The following is a 27,256-nucleotide window of genomic DNA, read 5'->3' as shown; positions in this document are numbered from 1 at the left end:
TGGCATCTGACTCAGATTATGAAAATGAACATGCGGCGGTCCACTCTGCTTTGGATTGTTATCAGTCAGAACCCATCGTCAGCATGGACGCATGTCCTCTGGAATGGTGGATGAAGCATGAAGGGACATACGAATCTTTAGCGCATCTGGCATGTAAATAACTAGTGATGCCGGCTACAACAGTGCCATGAGAACACCTGTTCTCACTTTCAGGTGAGATTGTAAATAAGAAGCGGGCAGCATTAGCTCCTGCAAATGTAAACAAACTTGTTTGTCTGAGTGATTGGCTGAACAAGAAATAGGACTGAGTGGACTTGTAGGCTCTAAAGTTTTACATTGTTTTATTTTTGAATGCAGTTATTTTTTGTACATAATTCTACATTTTTAAGTTCAACTTTCATGATAAAGAGATTGCACTACAGTACTTGTATTGGGTGAATTGAAAAATACTATTTCATTTGTTTTTTACAGTGCAAGTATTTGTAATCAAAAATAAATATAAAGTGAGCAGTGTGCACTTTGTATTCTGTGTTGTAATTGAAATCAATATATTTGAAAATGTAGAAAACACCCAAAAATATTTAAAGAAATGGTATTCTATTATTGTTTAACAGCAAGATTAATCAATATTAATTTTTTTAATCGCTTGACAGCCCTAGCAGAAATATTATTTTAATATAGTTTATTTTAAAACTCTTTAAGGGCAGCTGCCACTTAGCATGGATTGAAACAGCTTCGCTTTTCTTTTAGATCAAAATGTCTCCTGTTTGTGTTGTAATGAAATAGTTTGACACTGGAGTTACAAGGCAAATCACAGACGTTTTGACCTAGAAGAGAAGATGTTTCAATCAGTGCTAAGTAGCAGCTGCCCTTAACTGTTTTTAAAATGCACAGATTAATCCATTCCAAGGCTAGAAGGCACCATTACGATCACCTGGTTTGACCTACTATGTGACACAGACCATAGAACGTAGAGAATGCCTTTAGAAAAACATCCCCTCTTGATTTAAAAATTGTCAGTGCTGGAGTCTCCACCACGTCCCTGGGTAAATTGCTCCTATGATTAATTACCCTCACTGTAAACAATTTACACCTTCTTTCCAGTCTGAATTTGTCTAGTTTCAGCTTCCAGCCATGGGACTATATTATGCCTTTCTCTGCTAGACTGAAGCACCCGTTATTAAATATTTAAAATAAAATCAATAGAATCATTAAATGATTGTCATTTTACGACACCAGTAGTAGTAGTGTATGCCACAGACATGTCATTAAATAATAGAAAAATAAAAATATTAAACAAACAAACAAAAAGAAATAAAATAAAATAAAATAAAACAAAATTTCAAAGTGTTCCAGAACCAACATTTTTCAAAACTTCCATTTCATGGGATATTTTGAAAATATTTTTTTTGTTCCAATCGGGACCAAAACCAAATGACGATGTGTCGAAATTTCCCCCGAAACAGAAATGCCGAGTTTTGACCAGCTCTGCTCCTGAGTCCCACCCTAGACGGACCAGTCAGAGAAGGCCCTGCGGGCCGTGCTCTACTGTGGCCGGTTGGGCGCCCAGGGAAGCATTTGTTTAGTGGCTGTCAGCCCAGTTCCTAGGCCACAGGTGTCTGCGTGAGAAAAGCACCATCACAATTGGCAGCTGGGCCAAGAATGGGCTGTGGAGAATGAACTCCCTGGAGAGACTCCTGTGGGGTGGGGCTGAGGCTCGCTGGCTCCCACGGTGGGAAGCGCCTGGAAGTGCTGCCTTTGGGGAGCTCTGTCAAACTGGATTGCAATCCCCTCCTAGAACACATGACAGCCTGGCCCCGCCAGAGCATGCTCCCGGCCTGTCCTTCTGGCCCTGCCGCTCCGCACCCCCTGGCCTGCCCCCTGCAGCACACCGCCAGCCTGCCCCCCAGCACGCCCCCTCCCGCTCTGCACCCCCCAGCCTGCCCCCTGCAGCACACCACCAGCAGGCCCTCCCAGCGCGCCCCCTCCCGCTCTGCACCCCCCAGCCTGCCCCCCAAGCATGCCCCCCAGACTGCCCCCTCCTGTCCCTGTCGCTCCGCACCCCCCGGCCTGTCCCTGCAGCACACTGCCAGCCTGCCCCCCAGCGTGCCCCCTCCCGCTCCGCACCCCCCAGCCTGCCCCCTGGAGCACACCGCCAGCCGGCCCCCCCCAGCACGCCCCTTCCCGCTCCGCACCTCCCAGCCTGCCCCCCCAAGCATTCCCTCCAGACTGCCCCCTCCGCCCCTGCTGCTCTGCACCCCCCGGCCTGCCCCCCCAAGCATTCCCTCCAGACTGCCCCCTCCGCCCCTGCTGCTCTGCACCCCCCGGCCTGCCCTCCAAGCATGTCCCCCAGCCTGCCCCCTCCAGCATGCCCGCTCCTCGCCTGCCTGTCCCCCCAGTCTGCCCCCTCCTGTCCCTGGCAGGTACAGCTCCCCTGCCCATGTTGGAGGGGCACAGGTGTTGGCTCTCCCCCGATGCATCGCTGCAGGCCGGTTTGGCTCCTGACGGCGTGTGAGGAGCTGATTTGTCTGGCCAGACCCCAAGCTGGCTGAGTCACCCCGTCTCCCCCCGCCCTCCTCAGGTCCAGCGCCATCTCCGTGGTGAAAATCCTGAGGGTGCTGAGAGTCCTGCGGCCGCTGCGGGCCATTAACAGAGCGAAGGGGCTGAAGGTGAGAGCAAGGTGGGGACAAGGGCCCTCCATAGGGGGTGGACACGGCCCCCCTCAGATCTGCCACAGGAATCCAGGACCTGCCAGATCATGGGCCATCTGAGCAGGATGCCAGGACTGCACGTCCCAGGGCTCAGGCCACCTGATTTCACTCTTACCCAGGTGTTTTGTTAGGTGTCTGTGGGCAGCTGGGAGGTAACCCATTGGTTTTGTATTAGGTCCCCTGGCTGCATCTGGAACAGCCGCTTCCCTTGCACACCAGTGTGGTGCCGGGTCCCCCATCCGTGTCTGGGACGGCCGTGTCCCCTGCACACCGGTGTGGTGCTGTGTCCCCCGTCTGTGTCTGGGATGGCCCCTTCCCCTACACAGGGGCATGGTCGATACCCACAGCAGGTCGTGGTGCTGCAGGCCTGGCCCATCTCTGCATTGGCCTCTCTCTCTCTCTAGCACGTAGTCCAGTGCGTGTTCGTGGCCATCAAGACCATCGGCAACATTGTGATTGTCACCACCCTGCTGCAGTTCATGTTGGCCTGCATCGGGGTGCAGCTCTTCAAGGTGAGAGCCCCTCCCGGCCAGAACCCAGTGCTGGTCTCACCCAACCCACCCTGTCCTGGGGAGAGCTGGGGTGGAGCTGAGCTCAGGGAAGCGCCAGGAAGTGGCTCCTCTTCGTTTCTTTTAAGAGAGGGGATTCTCCCATGTCAGAAATTCAGAGGGAGGCCGAGGACCATCCCCGGCCATCCCCTTGGGGGTACCAGCACGCTGCAGGCAGAACAGGGCAGTGTATGCATAATCTGTGCCCACGCAAGGCAGCCCCATGGCCCAGTGGGAGTCAGCCAATTTGGGGGTCTCTTGCCAGCTTTGGTGCTGACCAGCCAGGTAGCCTTGGGCCAGTCCCTTCCCCACCTGTGACTCGGTTTCCCCCGCCCGCTCCAGCTCCCCACCGTGTTGCAGGATCACAGGTGTGTCCTCCTGACCACCCGTGGCACTGCAGGCCGGTCTGCGCTTGCGCTGTTGTGCGAATGGATGAGGTTGACGTGACTCTTTGGCTAGAAGTGCTATGGGTTGCTGCAGCAGTGGTCTGGCCTTCGGGCCTTGCAGGGCTCCTAGGGGTTGTCAGTGCTGCTGAGTGCGCAGGGAGAGTTGAGGGCTGGCACATCTGGCTGGGCTCTAAGCACCTCTAAGGAAAGGCCCAGCTGGGGTAGGGCCCAGACGCTCACGGCTGGCACTAACCAGTCCCTTTCAGGCTGGAATGGGCCGTGGAGACGCTGCCCCCTGGGTCGGGGCCAAGCCGTGGGGTCATGTCAGGATGTACTGCAGTTGCCAGCAGCTGCCCTTGTCCTTGCTCCCCAGGTCTATCAGTCAGGCTCCCTGCGGTTCACAGTACAATCCCTGATTCTTCTGCTCTCTGCTTAAACCTAGGGGAAGTTTAGCAGCTGTACGGATCCGGCCAAGATGACAGAAGAGGAATGCAGGTAGGAGCCCCCTGTCATCACTGCATGTACCTCGCAGCCAGAGCGCAGGGACCGGGGGTGTCATTGCCTGAGGGGGGACTGGTGGGGAAGGCGAGGAACCAGTCCTGGTTTGTTGTCTCTTGTGCTCACAGCCTGTTCCCGGGACCCTGCTGAGCAGAGGAGCCCAGGCGTGGGTCTCTATGCAGAGCAAAGCCTGCAGTACAGGGCAGTTTGCTCTAGGGGGCAGGGAGCCGAGGGGAGTGTTGAATGGCCAGGACCAAGGAGGAGTTGGGCTCGTAAGCCAGAGGAAGGCCAGGCCAATGGTTAAGGCACTAGCAGGGTTGCCAGGTGTCCGGGTTTTGACCGGAACACCTGGTCGAAAAGGGACCCTGGTGGCTCCGGTCAGCACCACTGACCAGGCCATTAAAAGTCCGGTCAGCAGCACAGCAGGGATAAGTCAGCCGCGGCTGCTGGAAGCAGGAGCATGTCCCCCCTGTGGCTCCTATGTGTAGGGGCAGCCAGGGGGCTCCATACGCTGTTCCTGCCCCAAGTGCCAGCTCTGCAGCTCCCATTGGTCAGAAACTACAGCCAATGGGAGCTGCAGGGGGGGTGCCTGCGGACAGGGCAGCACGCAGAGCCACCTGGCCGCACCTCCATGTAGGAGCCAGAGGGAGGACAAGCCACTGCTTCCGGGAGCTGCTTGAGGTAACCGCCGCCCAGAACCTTCACCCCTGACCCCCTCCCACGCCCCAACCCCCTGCCCCAGCCCTGATCCCCCTCACGCCTTTGGCTCAGAGCACACTCCTGCACCCCAAACCCCTCATCCCCAGCCCCACCCCAGAGACTGCACCTCCACCCCCAAACCCCCTGCCCCAGCCTGGAGCCCCCTCGCGCACCCTGAACCCCTCATTTCTGGCCCCACTCCAGAACACACACCCCAGCCCAGAGCCCGTACCCCCTCTCACCCCCCAGCCCCCTGCCTCAGCCCGGAACCCCCTCCCATACTACGAACCCCTCAGCTCCATCCCCCAGCCCGGAGCCCCTCCTACACCTCAAACCCCTCATTTTTGGCCCCACCCCAGAACCCGCATTCCCAGCCGGAGCCCTCACCCCCTCACGCATCCCAACCCCCTGCCCCAGCCTGGTGGAAATGAGGGAGTGAGTGAGAGTGGGGAGAGCGAGTGACAGAGGGAGTGAGCAGGGAGCGGGGCCTGGGAGGCAGGCAGGGCTGTTCAGTTTTGTGTGAGTAGAAAGTTGGCAACCCTAAGCCTGGGACTGTCTTGTGTTTTATGGAACGACCTGGGAAAGCTTTTTCAGGCCTTCTTCACTCATCATCAAAAGCAGGAGCAGAAGATGGCAGCCCCCAGGCATGGGTGGTGGGTATAAGAGCCAGAGGGGGCTAAGCCTCCCCAAACAGACGGCCTGCCGCCTTTGGAGCGCACCGCTGCCAAAAGGGTGGGCACCCTGGCTGTGGTCCTGCCCGCACTCCACTTGAGTTCCCGCTCCCACTCGTCCTCTTCCTGTCCCCAGTCTGCTTGCAGGGGAGCCTTGCAGGAGGGGGTGAAGAGACACACGCATGCACGAGGGGTGAGCGGCCGGAAGCCGGCGGACAGGCAGGGGAACCCCAGGGGAGGGGCTGAAGAGGCGCAGGTGGGGATGAGTGGGGCAGGAGCTGGAGCAGGGGCGGGGCCATAGTCTGGGCACACGCAGCCTCCCCAAATGGAGGAGTCACGTGCCGCCCATATCCCCAGGTGTTATGTCACCTTTGCAGGTCCCCTTTCAGACACGCTAGTGGGTGAAGTACGTGTCTGGGTGTATAGGGGGCTCCCCTGGGGCATGAGTCTCCCTGGCTGTGGAAGGGCAGAGCTCATCCCAGACGGCAGGATTTGCCAGGCATGTGGTGGGATTTGCCAAGCTGCTCCAGCCTGTAGATCCAGGCTGCCACCTGATCCCAGGTACTCTGGGGAGAGGCACCAAGGGTGGATCTTGGTGAGGCTGCTGGGCAGGTTGTAGACGGGTTGTAGCCCTGGCATCCACATGTGATCATTCCTCAGCACACCCTGATTGCATGACTGCCGATTCCTGTTATTGTCAGAACTCGCATACTCGGCCACGGTGCTTGTCGTGACCAGCACTGGCCTCTGGCTTTCTGCTGCTGTGAGTTCCCCAGGTTGATTTGGTGAGACAGTAACGTGCTCTGAGCAGCATGGAGTCTTCAGCAGGCGGGCACGTGTGTGTCATGGGCAAGGGGACCGGAGAGTTTCTGGGCCCAGTCCCCCACTCGCTCACCCCTCGTCTGTAAATGCGCTGCTGCCTCCCATTCCAGAGGCAACTTCTGTACATGGACAGCGGCCCCAAGCAGCAAGAGCTGTACCCGCGCGAGTGGGTGCACAACGACTTCCACTTCGACAACGTCCTTCAGCCATGATGCCGCTCTTCACTGTCTCCACCTTCGAGGGCTGGCCCCAGTGAGTCCGTCGAGGGGAGCACGCAGCATGGGGGCCGGGCACTGGGTCAGGCTGCACGGGGGGAGATCCCAGCACCCCACTGGCGCTGCTGCCTGGCTGGGGAATGCCATGTGAGGGGACTTCTCCCGAAGATGGGGAGAGGGGTCAGACCCCCCCACCCCCGATCAGGGGCACAGAGGTGCCAGTGCAGTCAAAGGGGAAGCAGCTGTCTGGGATGTCCTGACCTCTCTGCCTTAGCTCAGCTGGACTGAGCCGCCCCCCCATGCAGCCTGGTAAACTGCATGCTCTCTACTCGCTACCCCCCAGGCTGCTGTACAAGGCCATTGACACCCACACCGAGGACATGGGCCCCATCTACAACTACCGGGTGGAGATCGCCATCTTCTTCATCATCTACATCATCCTCATCGCCTTCTTCATGATGAACCTCTTCGTCGGCTTTGTCCTCGTCACCTTCCAGGAGCAGGGCGAGAGCGAATACAAGAACTGCGAGCTGGACAAGAACCAGGTACTCCCCGTGGAATCCCCCCCATGGAACCTCCCCCACCCTGCCGAGACCTCCCTCCAACCCCCCAGTCTTCTCCCACCCCAGCCCCCATGACCTGGGTAACTCCCGGTTCCAGGGATGCCCAGGCTCTGGGTGCGAGGAGCCAGTTGTACCAGAGCTAGGTGCCAGGGTCTGGACGTGGCTAAGCATGCGGAATGAGTGCCAGCTGGACGAGAGCCGGGGTGCCCTAGCTGGGTGTGAACTAGCAAGACCAAGGTGCAGGGGACCCCAGGCAGGAGAGGCTGGGAGCCCAGGCACGAGGGTGTGTCCAAGCTGCAGAGTTGAAAGATGAGACCCCTGTTCTTCTGTGCCTCTCTCTGTCTGCTCTCTGACACCTTCACCGACACATCCAGGCTTGGCCACCACACTAGGAGCCCAGGATGGTTCCAATAAGCCAGGCTGCACAGACCTCTAACTTAGGGTTACCACATTTCCACAATCAAAAAAGAGGACACGGGGGCGGGCGGGGGGGCGCTCTAGACCCGCCCTGCCCCCATCCACTCCAACCCACTTCCCACCCCCTGACTACTCCCCTCAGTACCCCCAACCCCCCCCGCTCCTTGTCCCCTGACTGCCTTCTCCTGAGAACCCCCCACCCTAACTGCCCCCATAGGACCCTAGCTGTCCCCTGACTGCCCCGACCGTTATCCACATCCCCACCCCATAGTCACACCCCTGCCCCCAGACAGACCCCTGGGACTCCCATGCCCTATCCAACTGCTCCCCGCCCCCTGACAGGACCCCCAGAACTCCCGACCCATCCAACCCCCTCTGCTCCCTGCCTGCCTCGACCCCTCTCCACACCCCTGCCCCCTGACAGCCCCCCCAGAACCCCTGACCCATCCAACCCCTGCCCCCCGCTCCCTGTCCCCTGACTGCCCCCCTTCTCCAACTCCCCAGCCCCCTTACCGTGCCGCTCGGCTTAGAGCAGATGTCTGGCTCCGCCCCGCCCAAGCGGCGTGCTGAGGCTGTGGAGGAGGGGGGAAGCAGGGGAGGGGCTCTGGCCACTGCTCTGGGCTCCACCCCAGAGATGGCTGTGTTTCAGTGGTGCTGTAGTTTGTGGGTAGGATGCAAGGGACTATGGCGAGGTAGGCTGTTAAAGGGCTGTATGTCATGTCTGAACAGGGAGAAGGCTTCAGGGTATCTTTCGGAGCTGGGAAGGCACCTCCTGCTTTATATCCCTGTCCTGTGCGGCATATCCGACATCCTGCTTCATGCTGAGCTTGGCTGGACTGGTTTCCCAGGAGCACCAGCCCTTAGGCAGCCAGAGGTTGCTATTGAGCTGAGTCATGTATCTCCCCAGCCGGAGAGGAAGGATGGCCCAGTGGTCATGGCACTGGCCTGGGACTTGGGAGCCCTTTGGTCAAGTCCTTGCTCTGCCACAGACTCCCCGTGTGACCTTGGGCAACTCCCTTAGCCTCAGGGCCTCAATCCCCCACTGCCCTGCCCCCTGGAGGTGCATGAGGGTGTGACAATGCGGTTCTGGTGGAACCCAACTGAGAGTGCCAACTCAGGACAAATTGCTCAAACAGGGCAGTTACAGCCCAAGGCTGGGGTTTTTTCCACCTCTAAGGCAAACCAAACCAGCCAGACTAGGAGGACTTCGGTCTCACCCCCTGGCTAACCGCAAGTCTCACAAGCAATCTCCTTAGACACCCCAGTTTCCCAGTATTACCACCAGTGCCACTCGTTATGGGGACAAATGGTTATGAATACCAATACCCCAGTAAAAGAAAAAGGTTCTCCCGATCCCAAAGAACCAAGCCCCAGACCCAGGTCAATATACAAATCAGATCTTATCCACAAATCACGCTGTTGCCAATCCTTTAGAATCTAAAATCTAAAGGTTTATTCGTAAAAGGAAAAAGGTAGAGATGAGAGTTAGGATTGGTTAAATGGAATCAATTACATACAGTAATGGCAAAGTTCTTGGTTCAGGCTTGCAGCAGCGATGGAATAAACTGCAGGTTCAAATCAAGTCTCTGGAATACATCCCCCGCTGGGATGGGTCCTCAGTCCTTTGTTCAAAGCTTCAGCTTGTAGCAAAGTTCCTCCAGAGGTATGAAGCAGGATTGAAGACCAGATGGAGATGAGGCATCAGCCTTATATAGTCTTTTCCAGGTGTAAGAACACCTTTGTTCTTACTGTGGAAAATTACAGCAAGATGGAGTCTGGAGTCACATGGGCCAGTCCCTGCATACTTTGCTGAGTTACAAGGCGTATCTGCCTTCTCTCAATGGGTCCATTGTATAGCTGATGGTCCTTAATGGGCCATTAAGCAGGCTATGCAGAGCTAATCTCAGCTTGTCTGGGATGTCACCCAGAAGCATAGCATAAGTTTGCCATACAGACAGTATAGAGCCAATATTCATAACTTCAACTACAAAACTGATACACACATATAGACAGCATAATCATAACCAGTAAACCATAACCTTGTCCTAGACACCCCATTTGACCCCCTTTATACCAGATTTGGGTGCCACCACAGGACCTTGGTTGCAACAATGATCTATATGGTCCCAGATTATATCAATAACGTCACACCCCCAACGCAAAATTGATGCAGGAAGGGATGACACAAACATCTCTGACTGCATCCCAAGAGCTCCCCATCCTGGGTTCTGTCTCACTACAGCTAATATTGGGTTAGAAGCCATACCAGTGTATAACAGAAATGGTTTATCAAAATCATGTTCAACCACATGATTGAACCTCTTTACAAACTCAAGGTAACACTTAGTTAGAACAATAGTGGATTGGATCTGCTCTGGCAGCATGGTTCCTGTATGTGTCATGTGATCTTGCCAAGAGCTAAAGAAAACAGCTACTTTATTTATACAAGCTCGGGCAAATGTTTGGAACCCCATTAACATCGAATAAATGCAGATATTAATGTTCTTCATAGTACAGGAATCTTGGCATTTAGCTATGAAAGCAATATGGTAGTGTGCCTCAGTCTTCCCTTTTCATACCGCACATTAGGTCTGGAATGTCTTTTCCCCTGTGAAAAGTTCCAATATTGTTTACAGGCATTACCTGTGAAACCCCAGTGTAACAAGGCCTTTTAACATCACGTGTGTTCTCATGTATTCCTTTTAACATGTTCAAGGGATTCTCCCAAAGATTAGACACATTGTACATTTTTACAGTCTGTGGCAATAGCAACACATTCATTACATACTTAAGCAATAACAACAAGTTCATTGCAAGTGTCCATCTGCAATCATGGTTGTCATGCCACCCCTTTGGCTTAATACCATTGGAGTTTGGGCATTTTAGGGTTAACCTGTGGCTTCCCTTTGCAAAATTTAGTTTTCTCTGTCCTCCTTGTCCTGCAGAATCAAACCCTGATTTCTCTTGCTTAACAGAATTCACTGGCTGATGGGGTGGGCCCTCTGTGCTAACAGCTATTAGCAAGTCCTCCCTTTCCCAGCCAGGCAAGTAATTTGCACTACCCCAGACCAGAGCCAGTCCACCAGTTTTCATATCCTTAACTGCTATAATTTCCAAGGCTGGACTCTGCCTTAAAGAGATACCACACAAATCCAAAGAGTCTGCGGGTGAGAGTTTGCTTGCTCTCCCCCGCATCCTCAAGCATTCAGCCATAAAACTGCTCTGCTCTGACACATCAGTAACCAAATCTGTCCTCAAACCCTGAAGCACAAACTGCTCGTTTAAAGAATCAGAAAGGAGACATTTCTGTTCCAACACCATTGTCTCCCCAACAAGTTGGCCCCACACAGCCATTTGGTTATAGGGCTGCCTCAATTCCTTAACAACTTTTACTTCCTCTGAGACCTTCTCAAAGCTACCCACACTGGATCTTTTAAAAGGACAGTCAGTGGATCCATTCACAACAGACAATTTCTGGCTGCTAGGAACTGAAACTTCCTTGATTAAATCACTCTCACACCCTTCAGTTGCAGGGAACTGCTTGCACCGAGTACCATGAGGATTCCTTTCTCCAGGAGCATTTTTAAGCAGCAAATCACCCCTCACAGAAATTCTGCCCTTACCCTCTTCACCTAGGGCTTGCTCTAAAGGAACACTTTCCTGAGCAACAACAGGCTCTGTCTGGGTTTTACTTGCATTCAGGATCACCTTTGGCCCATCAGGCAGATCTCTACACAATCCCCTTTCAGGCAAACCCATAGACTTCCTAGATAAAAGGTTAGAAATACTTCCCTTCTCTTTGCCACACACAAGCTTAGGAATTTTTTCCTTTTTGCTACACGTCGTTAAACTGTCCGTAGGTACCACAACCAAACTACCTTTTCGCTCTCCTTGTGCCCTGGCTAGGGTATCACCCTGATCAGACAGAGTTGTTACACCCTTCTCCACCCACACATGAGCAACAGGCAAAATACAAGCACCAGAATTTTCTGGTCTCTGGGATTTTGCTAAGACACTAACTGGATGCAACCTAGTTATGGTGCCATTCTCCCCAGCAGATGCAAACTTAGGACCATTCCCTTCCTGGGCTTTAGTTGAATCCAGAACCAACTCTGAGACAGCTAAATTACTCTCAACCATCACAGGCCGAAAGGCACCTTCTGTCTGCTCCACAGACAAAAAAGAGTTGGAGACGCATTTTTCTTTACTAGACATACGGTTTGGGATTTCATTTCCCTTGTCCCAGCAAACCGGGCTGTTCACAGACAACTGCTTGGAGACTGGGGTAGCTTCCTCCATAGGCAAGTTAATACCCCTGACAGACACAGGCACATTTCCTTCACTGTCGCTATTCTTCGCACAGGAAACAGATAAGGTATAGGGACACTCATCTTCCACTCTCCTTGCCTCCCCAAACTGCTGACTAGATAAAGCCATCAGTTCACAAGACTGCCTAGACTCATCCAAAATCTCCTTGTTCTCCTCTCCCTTCGCTTGATCTAATTCCAGATTTATTTCTGAGACATTAGATGGACATTCAGAAACTTCATTCACAGCCAAACAGCTACTTTCCAAGGACAAGCTTTTGGAGAAACCCTCCATAGGCACAACCTTGGGATCAATCCTCTCTTGTGCTTGGTTTGTATTAACTTGACTGACCATAGCTTTAATATCATTTCCAATCATGATATCCTTAGGGATTATGTCTTTTACTCCCACAACCATGGTGCCCTCCAAACCCTTCCATTTCAGGTGGATTTTAGCCAAAGGCACCCTGACAAAATACTTAGATAAGGCTACAACAGTTACATCTTCACCTGGCAAATAATCTTCCTTCCTGACAAGACTTGCTTTAACCAGAGTAATATCTGCTGCGGTGTCCCTCCATGCCATACACCTTACTCCATTCACTTCTGCACTGCTAATAAACTCTGCGTTATTTCCCCCATATTTAGCTTTAATGTGAGTTTTAAGGTCAAATTCTTCAGAGACCACAGAAACAGCATTTGCACACAGGGCACCAATGCTGGGCTCTGTGTGGCTTGCCTGTGAGTTTACCACCACAGAGTTAGCATTGGCCGTGGCATTTGGGGTTGCTGGTTTTGGGCTGCCCTTCAGTGTCGGGCAGTCTGGTCTCATGTGGCCCAGGATACCACAGTGATAGCATGTAACCTGTTCCGTCCTGGGATGTGAGTTCCTACCCTCCAGGCCCCCTTGAACTCCTTTAGAAGAGTCAGGTTTATTTTTAAATCCTTCCCTCCTCTTGAACTGGGGAGAATGGGGATTACTTTTCCCCGGGGTTTTACACCCTTCTCGAGCCCTGTTTTGGGTATGGGCATCCGCAATCTCTGCTGCCCGTAGGACTGACTCAGGGTCCCTGTCACACACAGCTGCTCTCACATTGTCAGGCACAATGTCTAAGAACTGTTCCAAAGTTATTAAATCCAGCAGTTTTTCAAAACTCCCATGCGCCTTGGCCCCCACAACCCACTTTTTAACAAAACCCATCAGCTTATGAGCACATTCTACAAAAGTACAATCCTTAGACATTTTAAACTCTCTAAACTTAACTCTGTAAGATTCAGGAGTAACCTTGAATCGCCTTAACACAGAATCTTTAAACTGCCCATAATCCAAGGCTTCTTGTTCCCCCAAGTCATTAAACACCTCCCTGGCTTTTCCAGTCAGTCTGGTCAGCAGGACAGGCATTCGCTGACCCTCGGGGATCTGGTACAGATTGCAGAGGCGTTCAAAGGTAGACAAAAACTCCTCTATATCCTCAGTATCATTGTAAATGGGACACATCCTTTCCCAGTTTTTCTCATGGCGGGGGGGAGGTGGAGTACCAGGTGGGGATGACTTTCTCCGCTCTTCCATTACTTGGAGCTGAAGTCTGGCCGTCTCCTGTTCAGCAGCGAGCAGCTCTAGACGTCCCTTACGAGCTCTCTCTTCTCTCTCATCAGCCTCCTTCTCTCTCTCTCTTTCTAATTCTGCTATTTTTTGCTTCTCCAGCAATCGAAGATCTGCTAGCTTCTGTTCATGCTCAAATTGCAGTTTACTTGTCACCCTTTGCATTCTAATTTTTTCTGCCTCTTCTGCAGCCTCAGGTAAGGGCTGTGCTCTTGCCCCCTGATCACTGGCTATTAACAGGTTTCTCAGTTCTTGATTTGTAGCTTTCTTTCTAAAGCTTATCTTTTCTGAACACAAATTTTCCAGGGCTTTTTTGCCAAGTCCCTCATATGCTCTTTGCTCAGCCATTGCAGCAGTTCTTTAACCAACAAAACTCTCAATCCCAAAACTCAAATTTGGACAGCGTGGGGTTCTGACCCAAAGCTTAATTGACCTGGTTCTGTGGATCCAAGCACGACTACGCCACTGTGACAATGCGGTTCTGGTGGAACCCAACTGAGAGTGCCAACTCAGGACAAATTGCTCAAACAGGGCAGTTACAGCCCAAGGCTGGGGTTTTTTCCACCTCTAAGGCAAACCAAACCAGCCAGACTAGGAGGACTTCGGTCTCACCCCCTGGCTAACCGCAAGTCTCACAAGCAATCTCCTTAGACACCCCAGTTTCCCAGTATTACCACCAGTGCCACTCGTTATGGGGACAAATGGTTATGAATACCAATACCCCAGTAAAAGAAAAAGGTTCTCCCGATCCCAAAGGACCAAGCCCCAGACCCAGGTCAATATACAAATCAGATCTTATCCACAAATCACGCTGTTGCCAATCCTTTAGAATCTAAAATCTAAAGGTTTATTCGTAAAAGGAAAAAGGTAGAGATGAGAGTTAGGATTGGTTAAATGGAATCAATTACATACAGTAATGGCAAAGTTCTTGGTTCAGGCTTGCAGCAGCGATGGAATAAACTGCAGGTTCAAATCAAGTCTCTGGAATACATCCCCCGCTGGGATGGGTCCTCAGTCCTTTGTTCAAAGCTTCAGCTTGTAGCAAAGTTCCTCCAGAGGTATGAAGCAGGATTGAAGACCAGATGGAGATGAGGCATCAGCCTTATATAGTCTTTTCCAGGTGTAAGAACACCTTTGTTCTTACTGTGGAAAATTACAGCAAGATGGAGTCTGGAGTCACATGGGCCAGTCCCTGCATACTTTGCTGAGTTACAAGGCGTATCTGCCTTCTCTCAATGGGTCCATTGTATAGCTGATGGTCCTTAATGGGCCATTAAGCAGGCTATGCAGAGCTAATCTCAGCTTGTCTGGGATGTCACCCAGAAGCATAGCATAAGTTTGCCATACAGACAGTATAGAGCCAATATTCATAACTTCAACTACAAAACTGATACACACATATAGACAGCATAATCATAACCAGTAAACCATAACCTTGTCCTAGACACCCCATTTGACCCCCTTTATACCAGATTTGGGTGCCACCACAGGACCTTGGTTGCAACAATGATCTATATGGTCCCAGATTATATCAATAACGTCACAGAGGGTAAATGCATTAAACTGGGAGGTGCTCAGCTACTGCCATCATGGGGCTCAGATCAGTACCTTACCTGAGTAAAAGGCACTTACAGCATGTCAGCTGCTCCCTGTTTCTGCTGTCCCCTGAGCACGGCCTTCCCACGGGCACGCCTGCCATTTTTTGAGTCTCCGCCTTTTCCCTGCTCCTCTTGCTGTGACCCATCTTTAAGGTGACCATATTTCCCAAAGGGAAAACAGAACACCCCGTGGGACTGGCCTGAGCCCCTCCTCCTCCCCCCCCATGGGGTTGCCTTGAACCACTCGCCTGAGTCCCTCCCCCCATGTGGGGCTGGCCTGAGCCGCTCACGCGAGCCCCCCTCCCTGTGCAGAGGGTAGGCAGGGCTGGGGCGAGCAGCAAAGCACATACGGGATAGGCCGACTATTTCCCAAAGGCTGGGGCCAGCGTCGCTGCTCACCTGAGCCCTGCCTGCCCCCCGTTGGATCCCGGCCTCCCGCCCACATTCCTCTGCACCCCACTTTCTTGACAAAACTGGGTGTTTGTCCCGTTTGCCCTTGGAGACAAATGCCCACTTTTGCAAAAAAAAAGTCGGGACGCCCGGGACATGGCTTAAAAAAGGGACTTGTCCCAGCCGAAACGGGACGTAGGGTTACCCTACCCATCTTCCTCAGTGCGGCGCCATTGAGCACGTGGCCGGCTGGGTTTGGCCAGGGCTGACCGACGCTGTGGCTTTGCCCTCTCTGCATCTCCCTTTCTCCTCTCCCCGCAGGGCAAGCGTGTGATCGGGGAGGACGGCGCCGAGGGCTACAGTGACTTGTTCCAGGAGAACTCCATGCTCCAGAAGGAGAACGCCACCTTGCGCATGAGGGTGAAGGCCATGCAGGAGGCCATTGATGCCATCAACAGCCAGGTCACCCACCTGAGAGCCAGGAGGCCAATTTGATACTGGCCAAGGCAGGTGAGGATGGGCACCTCCAGAGAACATGTATGCGAGGTGGGGCATGCGGATCGGTCCCACGAAAATTACAGCCACCCCAGAGCTCAGGTCCAAGGGCAGCTGAGTGGCAGCCCAGCTGCTAGGTGTTTCTGATCTTGTCTGTGATCCTAATTCTGTCCCTCCAGGTGACGGCAACGAGGCCATCGGCTCCCTGATCCAGAACTACATCCGGGAGATCGAGCAGCTCAGGTGGGCGTGGGTCACGTTCTCTCCTTCCGCCCGTCTGGGGGGTCCACATATCGCGTGCAGCTTGAGAGGACCTGCAAAGAGGCAGTGCGGGCTAGCGGGGGGGCTGCTGACCTGGGGCTCTGGAGGCCCAGATTCCCTCTCTGGCTCTGCCGCTCCCGGCTGGGTGACTGGTGCCGCGGGCACTGGGTTCAAATAGTAGGCTGGCATCGCAGCTCTGCCAATGACCTCGGGCAAGTCACTTCCCCTCTCTCTTGCCTTTGGTCTGATGCGACCATTTAGATTGTCGGTGCTTTGGGGCAGCGCCCGTCTCACGGGTGTGTGCAGCACCTGGCACAACAGGGCCTTGATCCCGTCTCTCTCGGTGCTGCTGAAATATAAATAAAAGCCCCACATTCGAGATGGAAATGTCTCCATCCTGTAGGGCGTCCTGTCCGGCCCTTGTGCTCCCAAGCTTTCTCTGGAGCCTTGGCTGATCCAGACTTAAATGCCTCCCAGGGGTACATTGAAATGCAGTCTGATAGCTAGTGCTGCTCATATGTGGATTTCGTGCTGGAGAAACTGACAACCCTGGAGACAGGAATCCCCTCGCTCGTTCTGGGCCAGATTCTCAGCTGGTGTAAAATCAGCGTTGTCCCACTGGGGTCCCTGGAGCAATGCCGATTTACGCCCCTCCCGCTGAGGATCCAGACCCCGTCTGTAATGCTAGAAAACAGAGGTGCCCCATCGTGTCCAGCGCAGCCGCTGCTGAAGATTAACCCTTAGGCTGCCATGTCAGCGTATCACCGTGGCTGTTGAGAACTGGCTGTCGGCCATAGGGTTGCTTCTCTCCCGTTAGCGTTCAGACCTGGTGGGAAGCCCTGGGGCCTTTGTGACGTGGCCTGGGCTGCATTGCCATCTAAGTGAAGGCACTAAATCCATGAAGTGGCATCTGCTGTGACTCTTTGCTCCCACAAGAGGCATGCAGATGGTTAGTGGTGGCCATGCCAGCTTTCCTTCCCTGCGATGTCCTTCTGCAGCACCCCTCCCCGGGAGCAGAGCCCTGAGCCCCTTTGTCCGAGCTGAGCGAGGGCAGTTTAGGTTCCAGACACACACTCTCCCGGTCACCCCTCCTTAGAGGTTGGGGGGAGGGGGTGTCTTTTCCCCTGGGGTTTTTGGACATCTGCCCAGGGCAGCAGATCTCCGTAACCAAAAGCCCCTCCGATCCCCAGGACAAAGCTCTTGGAGAGCGAAGCCATGAACGAGTCGCTCCGCCGGAGTCTGTCGCGGGTCTCCTCCAGGCCCCCGTACTCCCTGGGCTCGTCTCCAGGCCCAGGCCTGGGGGCACTCAGCAGCCCCGTGGTCTCCATGGAGGCAGAGGCCACCGAAGTCCTCCAGCGGGCCAAGCAGGACCTGGAGCAGCTGAAGAAGGAGACCAAGCAGCGGAGGAAGAGGTGATGGCCAACTCCTTGCTGGGAACAGAGTGGGGGGGAGGGAAGGGGCTGTTCTGGGTGCTCCCATCCCTGGCTCTTCATTATTATGGCAGGACCATAGTTATTGGGATGCCCACTTCTCCCTTGGCTTCCAGCCCTGGCACCCTCCAGCCCCCATCAGCCCTGCTGGTCCAGACATTGTCCTGCCCCATCCCTGGGAAGCCAAAGCCATACAGCAGAGAATCAGGACTCCTGGGTTCTTTTCTCAGCTCTGCCTCTGACGTGCCACATGACCTTGGGTGAGTCCCTTCCCCTCCTTGTGCCTCAGTCTCCCCATCTGGTAACACTGCCTGGCCCGTCTCTCTGGAGGGCAGTGAAGCTGGGTTCCTGAAGGGCTCTGAGATGGAGGGTGTTGGGGATGTATGGTCTAAGGGGACCGTGTGCCAGGGCTCCCCAGTCACCGTGGTTCATCCCGTCTCTTCCTGGCAGCCCGGAGAAGGAGGCCTTTAAGAAGAGGCCAAAGCTGCAGCAGGAGAACGGGGAGGAGACGGACGAGAATGAGGAGGTGCGAGAGGCTTCCCCCGTGGAGTGGGTGGTGGGAGCCCGATTGCTAGCCAGAATGCCAGTGGCCTTCTCTGTTCCTCGCCCGTGGTTGGGGCAGCTGTGTCCTGCCGCACCCAGGGAGGTGGGGCAAAGCCCAGCCTGTCTGTGGGAGTCGCAGGGGATCCGGGGGGCAGGGGCAGGGTCCATGACCACCCCCCCGTAGGGCAGCCAGTCTGCTGCTGTTTGGCCCTGCCTAGGTGTGGAGAGTGGGGGCAGGGCATGGCCGAGGATGGCGGGTAAGACAGTCCCCTCTGCCCCCTGGCAGTGCCCTGTGCCATCTGACACCCTGGCAACAGGTGGGGCAGGACAACTAGCCACAGGCCTTTCCATGCAGCTGGGCTTTGTCCCGTGAACCGTGTCCCCTCTGCCCCAGCCGTCCCGGAGGTTCTCATCAGGTCCTTCATTTTCAGCTGCCATCTCAGCGGGGAGGGTCGGGGGAGCTCCCCAGACATGGCCCACTCCCTTTGCACACAGGGATCAGCCCTGCCCCTGGCCCCGGGTCAAACGTCCTCTCTCCTGCCTCTGCCTGGCACTGGTTTCCGAGGCAATCGCTTTAATTCACCCACATCTGGGGGTGGCGGATGGGGAGAGGCCTGAGCCCCTGCGACGATAAGAGAGGGGCCGAAGGCTCCTGATCTCTGCCCTAACCCTGCGCTTGTTTCCCAGGAGGAGGAGGAGCGGGAGGAGAGTGGCTGTGAGGATGAGGACGAGGATTCGGGCAGCGAGGAGAGCCTGGTGGACTCGGACTCCAATGCGGAGGAGAAGGGTAACTCGGAGGGCACGGCGCCCAGTTCTGTGCTTAGGCTGGGGCCGGGGATATCTGCAGTGACTCAGGGCTGTGCCCCTTTTGGGGAGGCGGTAGGCGGCTGCAGTGGGCCTGTAGGGTGAGCTGGGCAGGTCTTGGCTGGAGGCGCACGAGGTGCCAGTCAGGGTGCTAAGGTGCCCCGGCTCAGCTGGTGCTCAGTGGCACAGGCCTGGCTGCCAAGCTCTGTCCCTTCCTCCTCAGCCCCCCGCATTCGCCTTCGGGTACCCAGGCAAGGCTAAGACCGCAGGAGCGAGATGCCATCCCCTCTGAGTCCTGCCTCATCTGCCTCCTTTCCTCTGCAATGCCAGAGTCCATAGGGGACCCGTGAGCCAGGCACTGCCCCTCCCCTCTCCAGGCCGGCCCAGGGCTGCCAGGCTCTCTCCTCCTGACCTCCCCGGGGCTGCCTGGCTGACTGACTCTCCCCCCACCTCTAGTGGTGAATTTCCAGGCTGATCTGGCCGACCTGACCTGCGAGATCGAGATCGAGCAGAAGCTGATTGAGGAGCTGGAGAACAGCCAGCGGCGCCTGCAGACCCTCAAGCACCAGTCCGAGGAGAAGCTAATCCTGCTGCAGAACAAGATCCGCGACACCCAGCTGGAGAGGGACCGGGTGCTGCAGAACCTCAGTACGGGCAGTGCCCCCTCCACCCCCCGGCTCATCCCACCGCACGGGTCCTCTGAGCCAGCGCTGGCAGGAGAAACCCTGGGGTTCTCCCGGCGCCCAGTGAGGCCCAAACTGGGCCCTGTCCCTGTGTAAGGGACTGTTGCCCCCTTACTAACATTCAGTGGGGGGTTTTGGTTGGCTGCTCCCAGCACTAAAAGGGGAGGGGTCGATGGCAAATCAGGAGCCTGAGACTGACAGTCCCCAGGGACAATGGGGAGAGGCCAATGCTCCAGATCAGTCTGATTGACAGGGCGGGCAGCTAATCAGGGAGTCAGGAGGCCAGGGGGGGGTCCCCTCCTCCGGGTGAGCTGGAATTGCCTGGGTCGGACAGGGTGGGGCCGAGCTAAGGAGAGAGCAGGGGCCCGAGCTGAGCTGCTGGGAGCAGAGCTGCAGCCCCAAAGCCAGAGCACAGCCCAGAGAGAGCAGAGCTGCCCTGGGGGCAGAGCTGCAGCAACCGGAGCCAGAGGGGCCAGAGAAGCAGCCCAGGGAGCTGAAGGCAGAGCAGCAGCAGCAGCCGGGCTGAGGCCGAGTGGAGCTGGAGCTGGAGCCGGGGCTGGAGCCGTCCGGAGCTGGGTGCGGTGAGCAGCTGGGGAGAGTGAGGGGGACCCTGGGCAGTGGGCCCAGCACAGGGAGATGCCTCAGCCAAGAGGCCTTGCAGGCCAGACTCGGAGGGGGGATCATAACCCCGACCGGGCGGGGGCGACGCTGGGAAAAAGGGTCCTGCCACCTAGAGCCTGAGAGCGTGTGGCCACCGCCAGAGCAAGTGTCCGACCTGCAGCGTCTCTGCAGCACAGCCAGGGCCTGAGAAGGAGCCTGGGACCTACAAGGAACAGACGGTGACCTGCCCTGACGTTCCAGAGACACTGTTTGTGATGTTCCCTGCCACAGAGCAGGGTGATGTGTTTTCCTTTAACCTTTCCCATTTTTCCTTATTCTTTTATAAAGTTAATTGTTAATTAAACAACTTGTATTTGCTTTAAATTTTATGAAATGATCAGTGGGTCAGGGAGGTGCCCAGTGCAGAGAGAGTACTCTGGAGTGGGGACACCCTAGCCCCTGTCCTGGGTGACCACAGCAGGGTTGGGGGTCGAGCCCCCCAGGAATCCTGGGCCCAGCCTTGTCGGGGTTTACGAGGACTCTGCCAGACAGGAGAGTGGAAGGGGAGCCCTCAAGGGCAGGGAGGCCTCTGGGTAAAGGAAGTGGGAGCGAGGACTCGGATCCTTTCGCTAGCCCACTTCACCGGGGTAGTGCAGAAGCCAGGAAAGTTTACCACAGTAGCGGGACCATTCCCCCACTAACACCTGCATTCCATGCCTCTCTTGCGGTCCCCAGAGATTCCCGCTGGCTGCTCCGTGTCTGGCTTCCCAGCTCCTGGGATCGATCCTTCTCCTCTGCTGTGTGCCACTTGTCCCGCCTCTTGATCAGGGCTGGGCCTGGTGACCCCGTGACCTCCCAGCTGTGCAGCCCGCTGGCTGTGGGGAGACAGTGGGTGTAGGGCCCAGGGAAAGTCCCTTCCCTCGGAGGAGCTCCAAGCTCTGACACGTGTCAGGGAGACAGGGCCAGGCAAAGAGGCAAAGCCGCCTGGCATCTGCGGCCAAGCTCCCAGCTGCTCCCGACTTCCTCCCAGCGAGGAAACTGTGGCTCTCCAATGCAGGAGCAGCAGCGTAGCCTGCCCATGCAGAGAGCTCCATCTCCAGGGCTTTTCAGTCCTGGGCATCTTCCCCGAGTGGGGCAGCTGATGCTATAACTGAGACTTTAGTGATTGAGACACCTGCCCCCAGCTGAGTCCCACCAAACTCATCTCAGCAGCATCCCCCTCTGGGCTGAACAGCAATGGCTGCCTGGAGGAGAACAGTGTGCACCCAGTCCCTGGAGCGGTGCGGTCCCTGGCACATGCCTGGCACTGCTCTGCTGCCGGGGTTATTGGTCTAAAATAGGCCCATGGTTCTGGCTTGCAGGCAATGACTGGTCTGGGCTACTCGGCCATTGAACATCTCCTGAGCTGCTGGACCAGGCAGGCTTGTCCCTGGAGGCCAAGAGTTAATCTAAAGTGCCCCCCACTGAGGGTGCTTTCCCTGGGGGCCTGGTGGGTCCAGGGGGCAGCTGGGTGGGATGGAGCGTGATGGGCTCGGCCTAGCCTGGCACTCTGAGCGTCTCTGCGCCACCCCCTTCAGGCACCATGGAATGCTACACGGAGGAGAAGGCCAACAAGATCAAGGCGGACTACGAGAAGCGGCTGAAGGAGATGAATCGGGAACTGCAGAAGCTGCAGGCAGCCCAGAAGGAACACGGTCGCCTGCTCAAGAACCAGTCGCGCTATGAGCGGGAGCTCAAGAAGCTGCAGGCTGAGGTGGCAGAGATGAAGAAGGCGAAGGTACCTGGCTGGGCAGAGGAGGAGGGGGCTGGAGGGGCATGGCCTGCTTGTGCTAGCTCTTCAAACTGGGGAGGGACGGTGGATGGGCACAGCCCCTTGTGCACACTCCTTATGCTGGGTGTGGCTGTCGGGGGGCCCGCAGGTGGCACTGATGAAGCAGATGCGGGAGGAGCAGCAGCGGAGGCGGCTGGTGGAGACCAAGCGGAATCGGGAGATCGCCCAGCTGAAGAAGGAGCAGCGCAGGCAGGAGGTGAGAACCCAGCTCCTTGCCAGGGCTCTGCAGATAGGGCAGCTCTGGCTGGGGCCTGTGCCCCTCACTCAGCTCTGAGCTCCCACACCAGCTGGCCAGGGTGCAGCGGGGAGTGCGGGTTCTCCAATGGGTCTGGGCCTTTCCTGGGGAGATGCCCCAAGCCAGGCTCCTTGGGACCAGATGGGGAGGGTGCTGGAGAGCCCTCGCTGATGCATGATGTGTCAGGTCCCCTCCCCTGTGCACAGGTGAGCAGTTACCTGGGTGAGCCAGCCTGCACCCAGAGTCCCTGACGCAGGGTGGGGCAGGGGCAGGGGAGCCCCTGTGACGGGGCAGGGCTGAGACAGGGAGTGGGGCCATTCAGGATATGGGGCAGCAGGGGAGCCCTGCAAAGCTGGGGCTGAGCCGCAGGGATGGCTGAGCAAGGCGATGGGAAATCTGGAACAAGCACTGCACCAACAGAGGACCGGATTCCACTCTCTATTACACTCATTGTAAATCTGGAGTAACTGCATTGACATTAGCGGAGTCGCTCCAGATTTACACTGCTGCTGCTGCGATGTGAATCCAGCCGTCACCTGCATCAAGAACATTCCACGTTCAGTCCTGCCCTACCTCTGCTTGACAGTGTGTTAGAGCTCTTCCGGGTGCCCGGCCGCTGGGATCAGTGCCCGGCTTGGCCCCCAGGCCCGCTCCTCTCAGAGCCCGTGTTGGGCCACTGGCCGGCCAAGGCCTGCAGGTCCTGTGAAGCCAGGAATGGGGCCGGCAGCATAGAACAGCGCAAAACCCTGCCTGGTTGGGGAGCTGTGTGCTGGGCACCCTGTGCGGAAACCAGCCACCCCACCGACTGTCTGGGGACTCCTCCCCCTGCTGAAGGCGCAGCACGTCCCCCTCTCCCAACCACATGTCCATCTGTCTGTCCATCCCTTGAGATCAGCACCTGGTGGGGTGGCAGGTTCCGCCTTCCCCAGGTCAGAGGAGGTGATTGCTTCCTCTTGCATCTCTGGTTGCTGCTCAGGGCAGGTACAAATGCCACAGTGCTGCCATCATCGGTTACAGCAGAATAAATCCCGATTAGCCCCAGTTGCTCCAGGTTTTATACCGCTGCTGGTGAGATCTCAGGGCAGGCCATGGGCCAGATTTTGAACATCCCATGTGCTGGCCCCAGGCAAGGGGGTGGGGGAGCCCTGGGTCCCCTCCCCTTCCCCCATTGCTGCCATGGGTTCTACCCCAGACCCTGGGTTCCTCTTTAGCGGCTCACGCCCGCTCAGGACTCGACTGAGGCTCGGCTTCTCTCCCGCGCAGTTTCAGATCCGGGCGCTGGAGTCTCAGAAGCGGCAGCAGGAAATCGTGCTGCGAAGGAAAACCCAGGAGGTGAGTGCCAGCCCCTGCACCTGCGGGGGTCTGGAGAGCCGCTCACGGGGCCGTGACTGGGTGGGCGCTAAGGCCTGGCTCCTGGATCGGGCCGTGGGCAGGGCCCTGGGGCCTCTCCAGACGGAATAGTCCCCTCCGCTGTCCCAGTGGGTCGTGCTCCGCCAATCCTGGGTTGTTCCCAAGGCGCTGGCCCTGGGGGGGGTGGATTTCCCACAGAGCCTGGTGGTTTTATGGCCAGGAGTAACCAGGCAGGAGATGACAGTGATTGCGAGGGAAGAAACGCCTGCCTCCGGGGGCAGCTGATCTTCTGGGGTCAGGAAGGAGGAATTCTCTGCATGCCATGTGCGACCGTGCACAACAGGCTGTGTCTCCTCCCTCCTTCCTGGAGCTGGGTCCTGGCAGCTGAGTTGGTCACGTGACTCGTCCAGGCTGCCTCCTGCCCCAGCACCCGTACAGCTCGCGGGATGGTGCGGTGCTTCGATCCCAGCCCCTCCTGATGCATTCTGGGAAACTGCTATCCACGGGTACCGGACCTTCACCCAGCCCAGATAGGCTCAGCTCTCTTGAAAGGTGCTCAGCTGCTCCCGGGCTCACTTTGCCACCTGAGAAGCATTGGAGTCGCTCTGCGGCTGGGGTCGATGCCCCCTGCGGGTGTTCCCAGGAGGCCCAGCCCTCAGGCACTGCTCTCACCCAGGTCTCTGCTCTGCGCCGCCTGGCCAAGCCCATGTCGAACGGGGTCTCTGGGAGGCTGAGTCAGAAGCCAGCCATGCTGGACTCGGGTGCGGAGGTGTCCGCCAGCACCACCTCCTCGGAATTGGAGTCCGGCTCTCGCTCGGTCTCCAGCATCGTGCGCCAGTGGAACCGGAAAATCGACCACTTCCTGGGAGACCCTTCGCCCTCCGTGAATGGGGCTTGGCCCGTCAGGTCAGACCAGTGCTTCCGAATCTGTGTCCCCCGCGGCCTTGTTCCCTGCTTGGCCCTCGGGCCCCGGGCTCCTGGGTGTTAGATGGGAGCGGAGTTCTGTGGGAACACGGGAAACGATCGCTCTATCATCGTGGGCGACTCTGCCATGTGGTTTGACACGTGAGACTCTCCACATTGGCTGGAGACCTGATGTGTAAATGCCCCTCTGTCCTGAGCACTAGCGGGCGTGATGGCCGAGCGCCCGCCTGGTGGAAGCCCCCTGACCGTGTCCCATCCCACTGCAGGAAGAAGTTCCCAAAGAAGGGGATGAGCCAGACCTTCAGCAAGGCGGCCCGGCTCAAGTGGCAGTCGCTGGAGTGGCGCATCTTTGACGTTGTCATGCAGAGGATGACCATCGTCAACCTGGAGGCGGACATGGAGCGGCTGATCAAGGTGAGGTGTGGGGGGCAGTGCCCTGGTGGGGATTGGGTGGCCTGAGCATGACCGAGGGCCAGGAGTGCTGGGAGGCTGCTGGCACCTGGACAGCGCCGGCTGAGGCGTTTCCTTCCCACCCGCCCCCCAGAAACGCGAGGAGCTGGCGCTGCTGCAGGAGGCGCTGCAGGGGAAGAGGGGAAAGCTGCAGGCGGAGAGCCCGGAGGAGCAGAAGGGCCTGCAGGAGCTGAACGAGAAGATCAGGTGCTGACCGCCAACATTGACTACATCACCGACAGCATCGCCGACTGCCAGGCCACCATCATGCAGCTGGAGGAGACCAAGGTGCCGGGGGAGGGGGCCTGCGGGCGGGGGTGAGGTGCAGGGGGTCTGTATATGGGGAGTTGGTCTCACGGGAGTGGGAGCAGGGGAGATCACCCCAGGGCATTGTGTGCTGTAAGGGAAAGGGGGTGCTCTGGGGGCTGGTTGATAGTTGGGGTGGGGACTGGGCGTGAGCAGGAGGCTGGCTGGCTGGACTCTTCCTCTAGACAGTTTAAGCATAAGGGTTGCAGGAGGCAGGTTTGCAGGGTCCTCTTGCTTTCTAAGCTCCAACTTCTGGGCTGAAACGTTGTGTCGTGGGTCACGCGGGGAGTCAGGGCCAAGCTGGCTCCCTGCTCTTAGCCCCCAGAGCTCGCCCCCTCCCTACAGAAACGTCACAGAGCAGCTGTTGCAGTCTGGCTGCTTTCTCTGCTTGTTTGCTGATGACGGCTGTATAAGGCCCAGTTCAGCAGGTGCCTGAGCACTCACGGGGCTGGTGCGATAGGCAGCCGTAGGCCCGTGGGCGCCAGGCTAACGGACATGGCTGTGGCTTGGCTTGGACCAGCAGAGGCCAAGAATCAGCCCTCTTCCGCTGCACGGTCTGCAAGGTCGGGGCCAGGATTTAGGAAGCCCCTTATATGTTGGTCCGTCAGGGTCTCCATCGGTGCTGGATGGTTTATTTGTGGAAGGGACGGCTGCGGAGAGCATGATGTCCACCACCAGCTGCTAGGCCCAACAGCCCTGATGGGAGTTCTGCACATGCTGGAGTCAGTGGAAGCCCTGTCCGTACCATGGGACAAATGTACCCATGATGTATCCAGTACTGCGGGCAAGGCATGGTCTAGCCACGCTCAATCCTGTCTGTGTGCACAGAAAAACCCATGTCAGCACCAGGCTCCAGCCTGGGTTGCCGCCAGGCTCCAAACATGCTTAGAACATGGGCTTTCTCCATTCCCTGCGTATACGGCAACACAACCTCCTGTGAGAAACTGCCTCGACCCAGCCCAGTTCCACAGTGGCGTTCCTGTAGCCTAGACCGAAGCCAAGCCCAGGGGGCAGCCCGGTATTCAGAGCCAACTCCAGGTGTAGCCATGGGAGAGGGTTGAAGATGCTGTTTGCTTTTGTAGGAAATCTCAAACCCTTTTAGTTTTTCTTTTGAAATTTCCCAGGGGGAAGAAAAAATCAGTTTCTCCTCCCCTCCCCTCCTACCCCCCCCGAGAAACTGGAATTTTTGTGGTTTTTGAAAATCAGTTTTGATGGTTTAAGGCAAAAAAATTGGGGGTCTTGGGAAAGAGTTTCCCTTTTCTGAAACCGCGAACTTGTGCTGAAAGCTGTTGTCAAACATTGAGTCTCTTTTCTGATGTCAGATTTTTGTAAAGGGAGGGTGGGATTTTGACCAGAAAGGAAATTTTTGTTTAATCAAATATTTCCACAGAGAAACAATAGCCTAATAATGAGGCCTTTCTCCCTGGCACCTGTCGGGTGTCTGTGCTGCAAGGCAAACCCCACAGCACAAGTCTCAGAGCCTGGATCCATTGCCTTGGCTCGCAGGGCTACGGGGCTAAAACGAAGAGTGTAGACATTCACACAAGGGCTGGAGCCTGGGCTCTGGAGGGTCTTGGAGCCCATGAGCGGGAATGTCTACACTGCTACTTTTAGCCCCGTAGTGCAAGCCCGAATCCTTTGGCCAGAGGCTCGCTGCTGTGGGTTTTTCTTTGCTGTGTGGACGCACCGTTAATGACATGGGGGGTCTGACCCAGGTTCAGCACAGTGTAGCTCTCTGCTCCCCTCCTAGCAGCTGGAGGTCGTAAACAGGTTTTTAGTATATGTCTACGCTTAATCTGCTACAGCTGCAAGGCTTTAGGTGTATACTCCCCATCGGAGTAGGTAATCCACCTCCCAAGGAGGTGGCTGTTTAGTTCGGTCGGCAGAGCTACACTCTCCGGGATGGGCGGGGCAGG

The 27,256-nt window shown here is 56.3% G+C and overlaps 1 protein-coding gene across 1 annotated transcript in view; it reads left to right on the top strand.

The window, feature by feature from the left end:
- Window positions 1-1,676: 1,676 nt before the first annotated feature.
- Window positions 1,677-27,256, top strand: part of LOC128835706 (kinesin-like protein KIF21B) — a 50,503-nt gene continuing 24,923 nt past the window's right edge. Inside the window, exons 1-17 of the mRNA XM_054025293.1 lie at window positions 1,677-1,732; window positions 2,582-2,669; window positions 3,116-3,223; window positions 4,088-4,140; window positions 6,894-7,095; window positions 15,750-15,885; window positions 16,103-16,166; window positions 17,375-17,596; window positions 18,065-18,170; window positions 18,845-18,944; window positions 19,418-19,609; window positions 21,822-22,021; window positions 22,164-22,271; window positions 23,574-23,642; window positions 24,304-24,566; window positions 24,851-24,998; window positions 25,129-25,241. Of these exons, the coding sequence (XP_053881268.1) occupies window positions 1,677-1,732; window positions 2,582-2,669; window positions 3,116-3,223; window positions 4,088-4,140; window positions 6,894-7,095; window positions 15,750-15,885; window positions 16,103-16,166; window positions 17,375-17,596; window positions 18,065-18,170; window positions 18,845-18,944; window positions 19,418-19,609; window positions 21,822-22,021; window positions 22,164-22,271; window positions 23,574-23,642; window positions 24,304-24,566; window positions 24,851-24,998; window positions 25,129-25,241 (2,228 nt within the window). The remainder of the gene's footprint in view (window positions 1,733-2,581; window positions 2,670-3,115; window positions 3,224-4,087; window positions 4,141-6,893; window positions 7,096-15,749; window positions 15,886-16,102; window positions 16,167-17,374; window positions 17,597-18,064; window positions 18,171-18,844; window positions 18,945-19,417; window positions 19,610-21,821; window positions 22,022-22,163; window positions 22,272-23,573; window positions 23,643-24,303; window positions 24,567-24,850; window positions 24,999-25,128; window positions 25,242-27,256) is intronic.

The sequence above is a fragment of the Malaclemys terrapin genome, chromosome 4 (genome assembly GCF_027887155.1).
Source record: "Malaclemys terrapin pileata isolate rMalTer1 chromosome 4, rMalTer1.hap1, whole genome shotgun sequence".
In the NCBI taxonomy this organism is placed as follows: Eukaryota; Metazoa; Chordata; order Testudines; family Emydidae; genus Malaclemys; species Malaclemys terrapin.
Note: the sequence above shows the minus strand (reverse complement) of the source record. Positions and strands in the feature narration are given on the sequence as shown.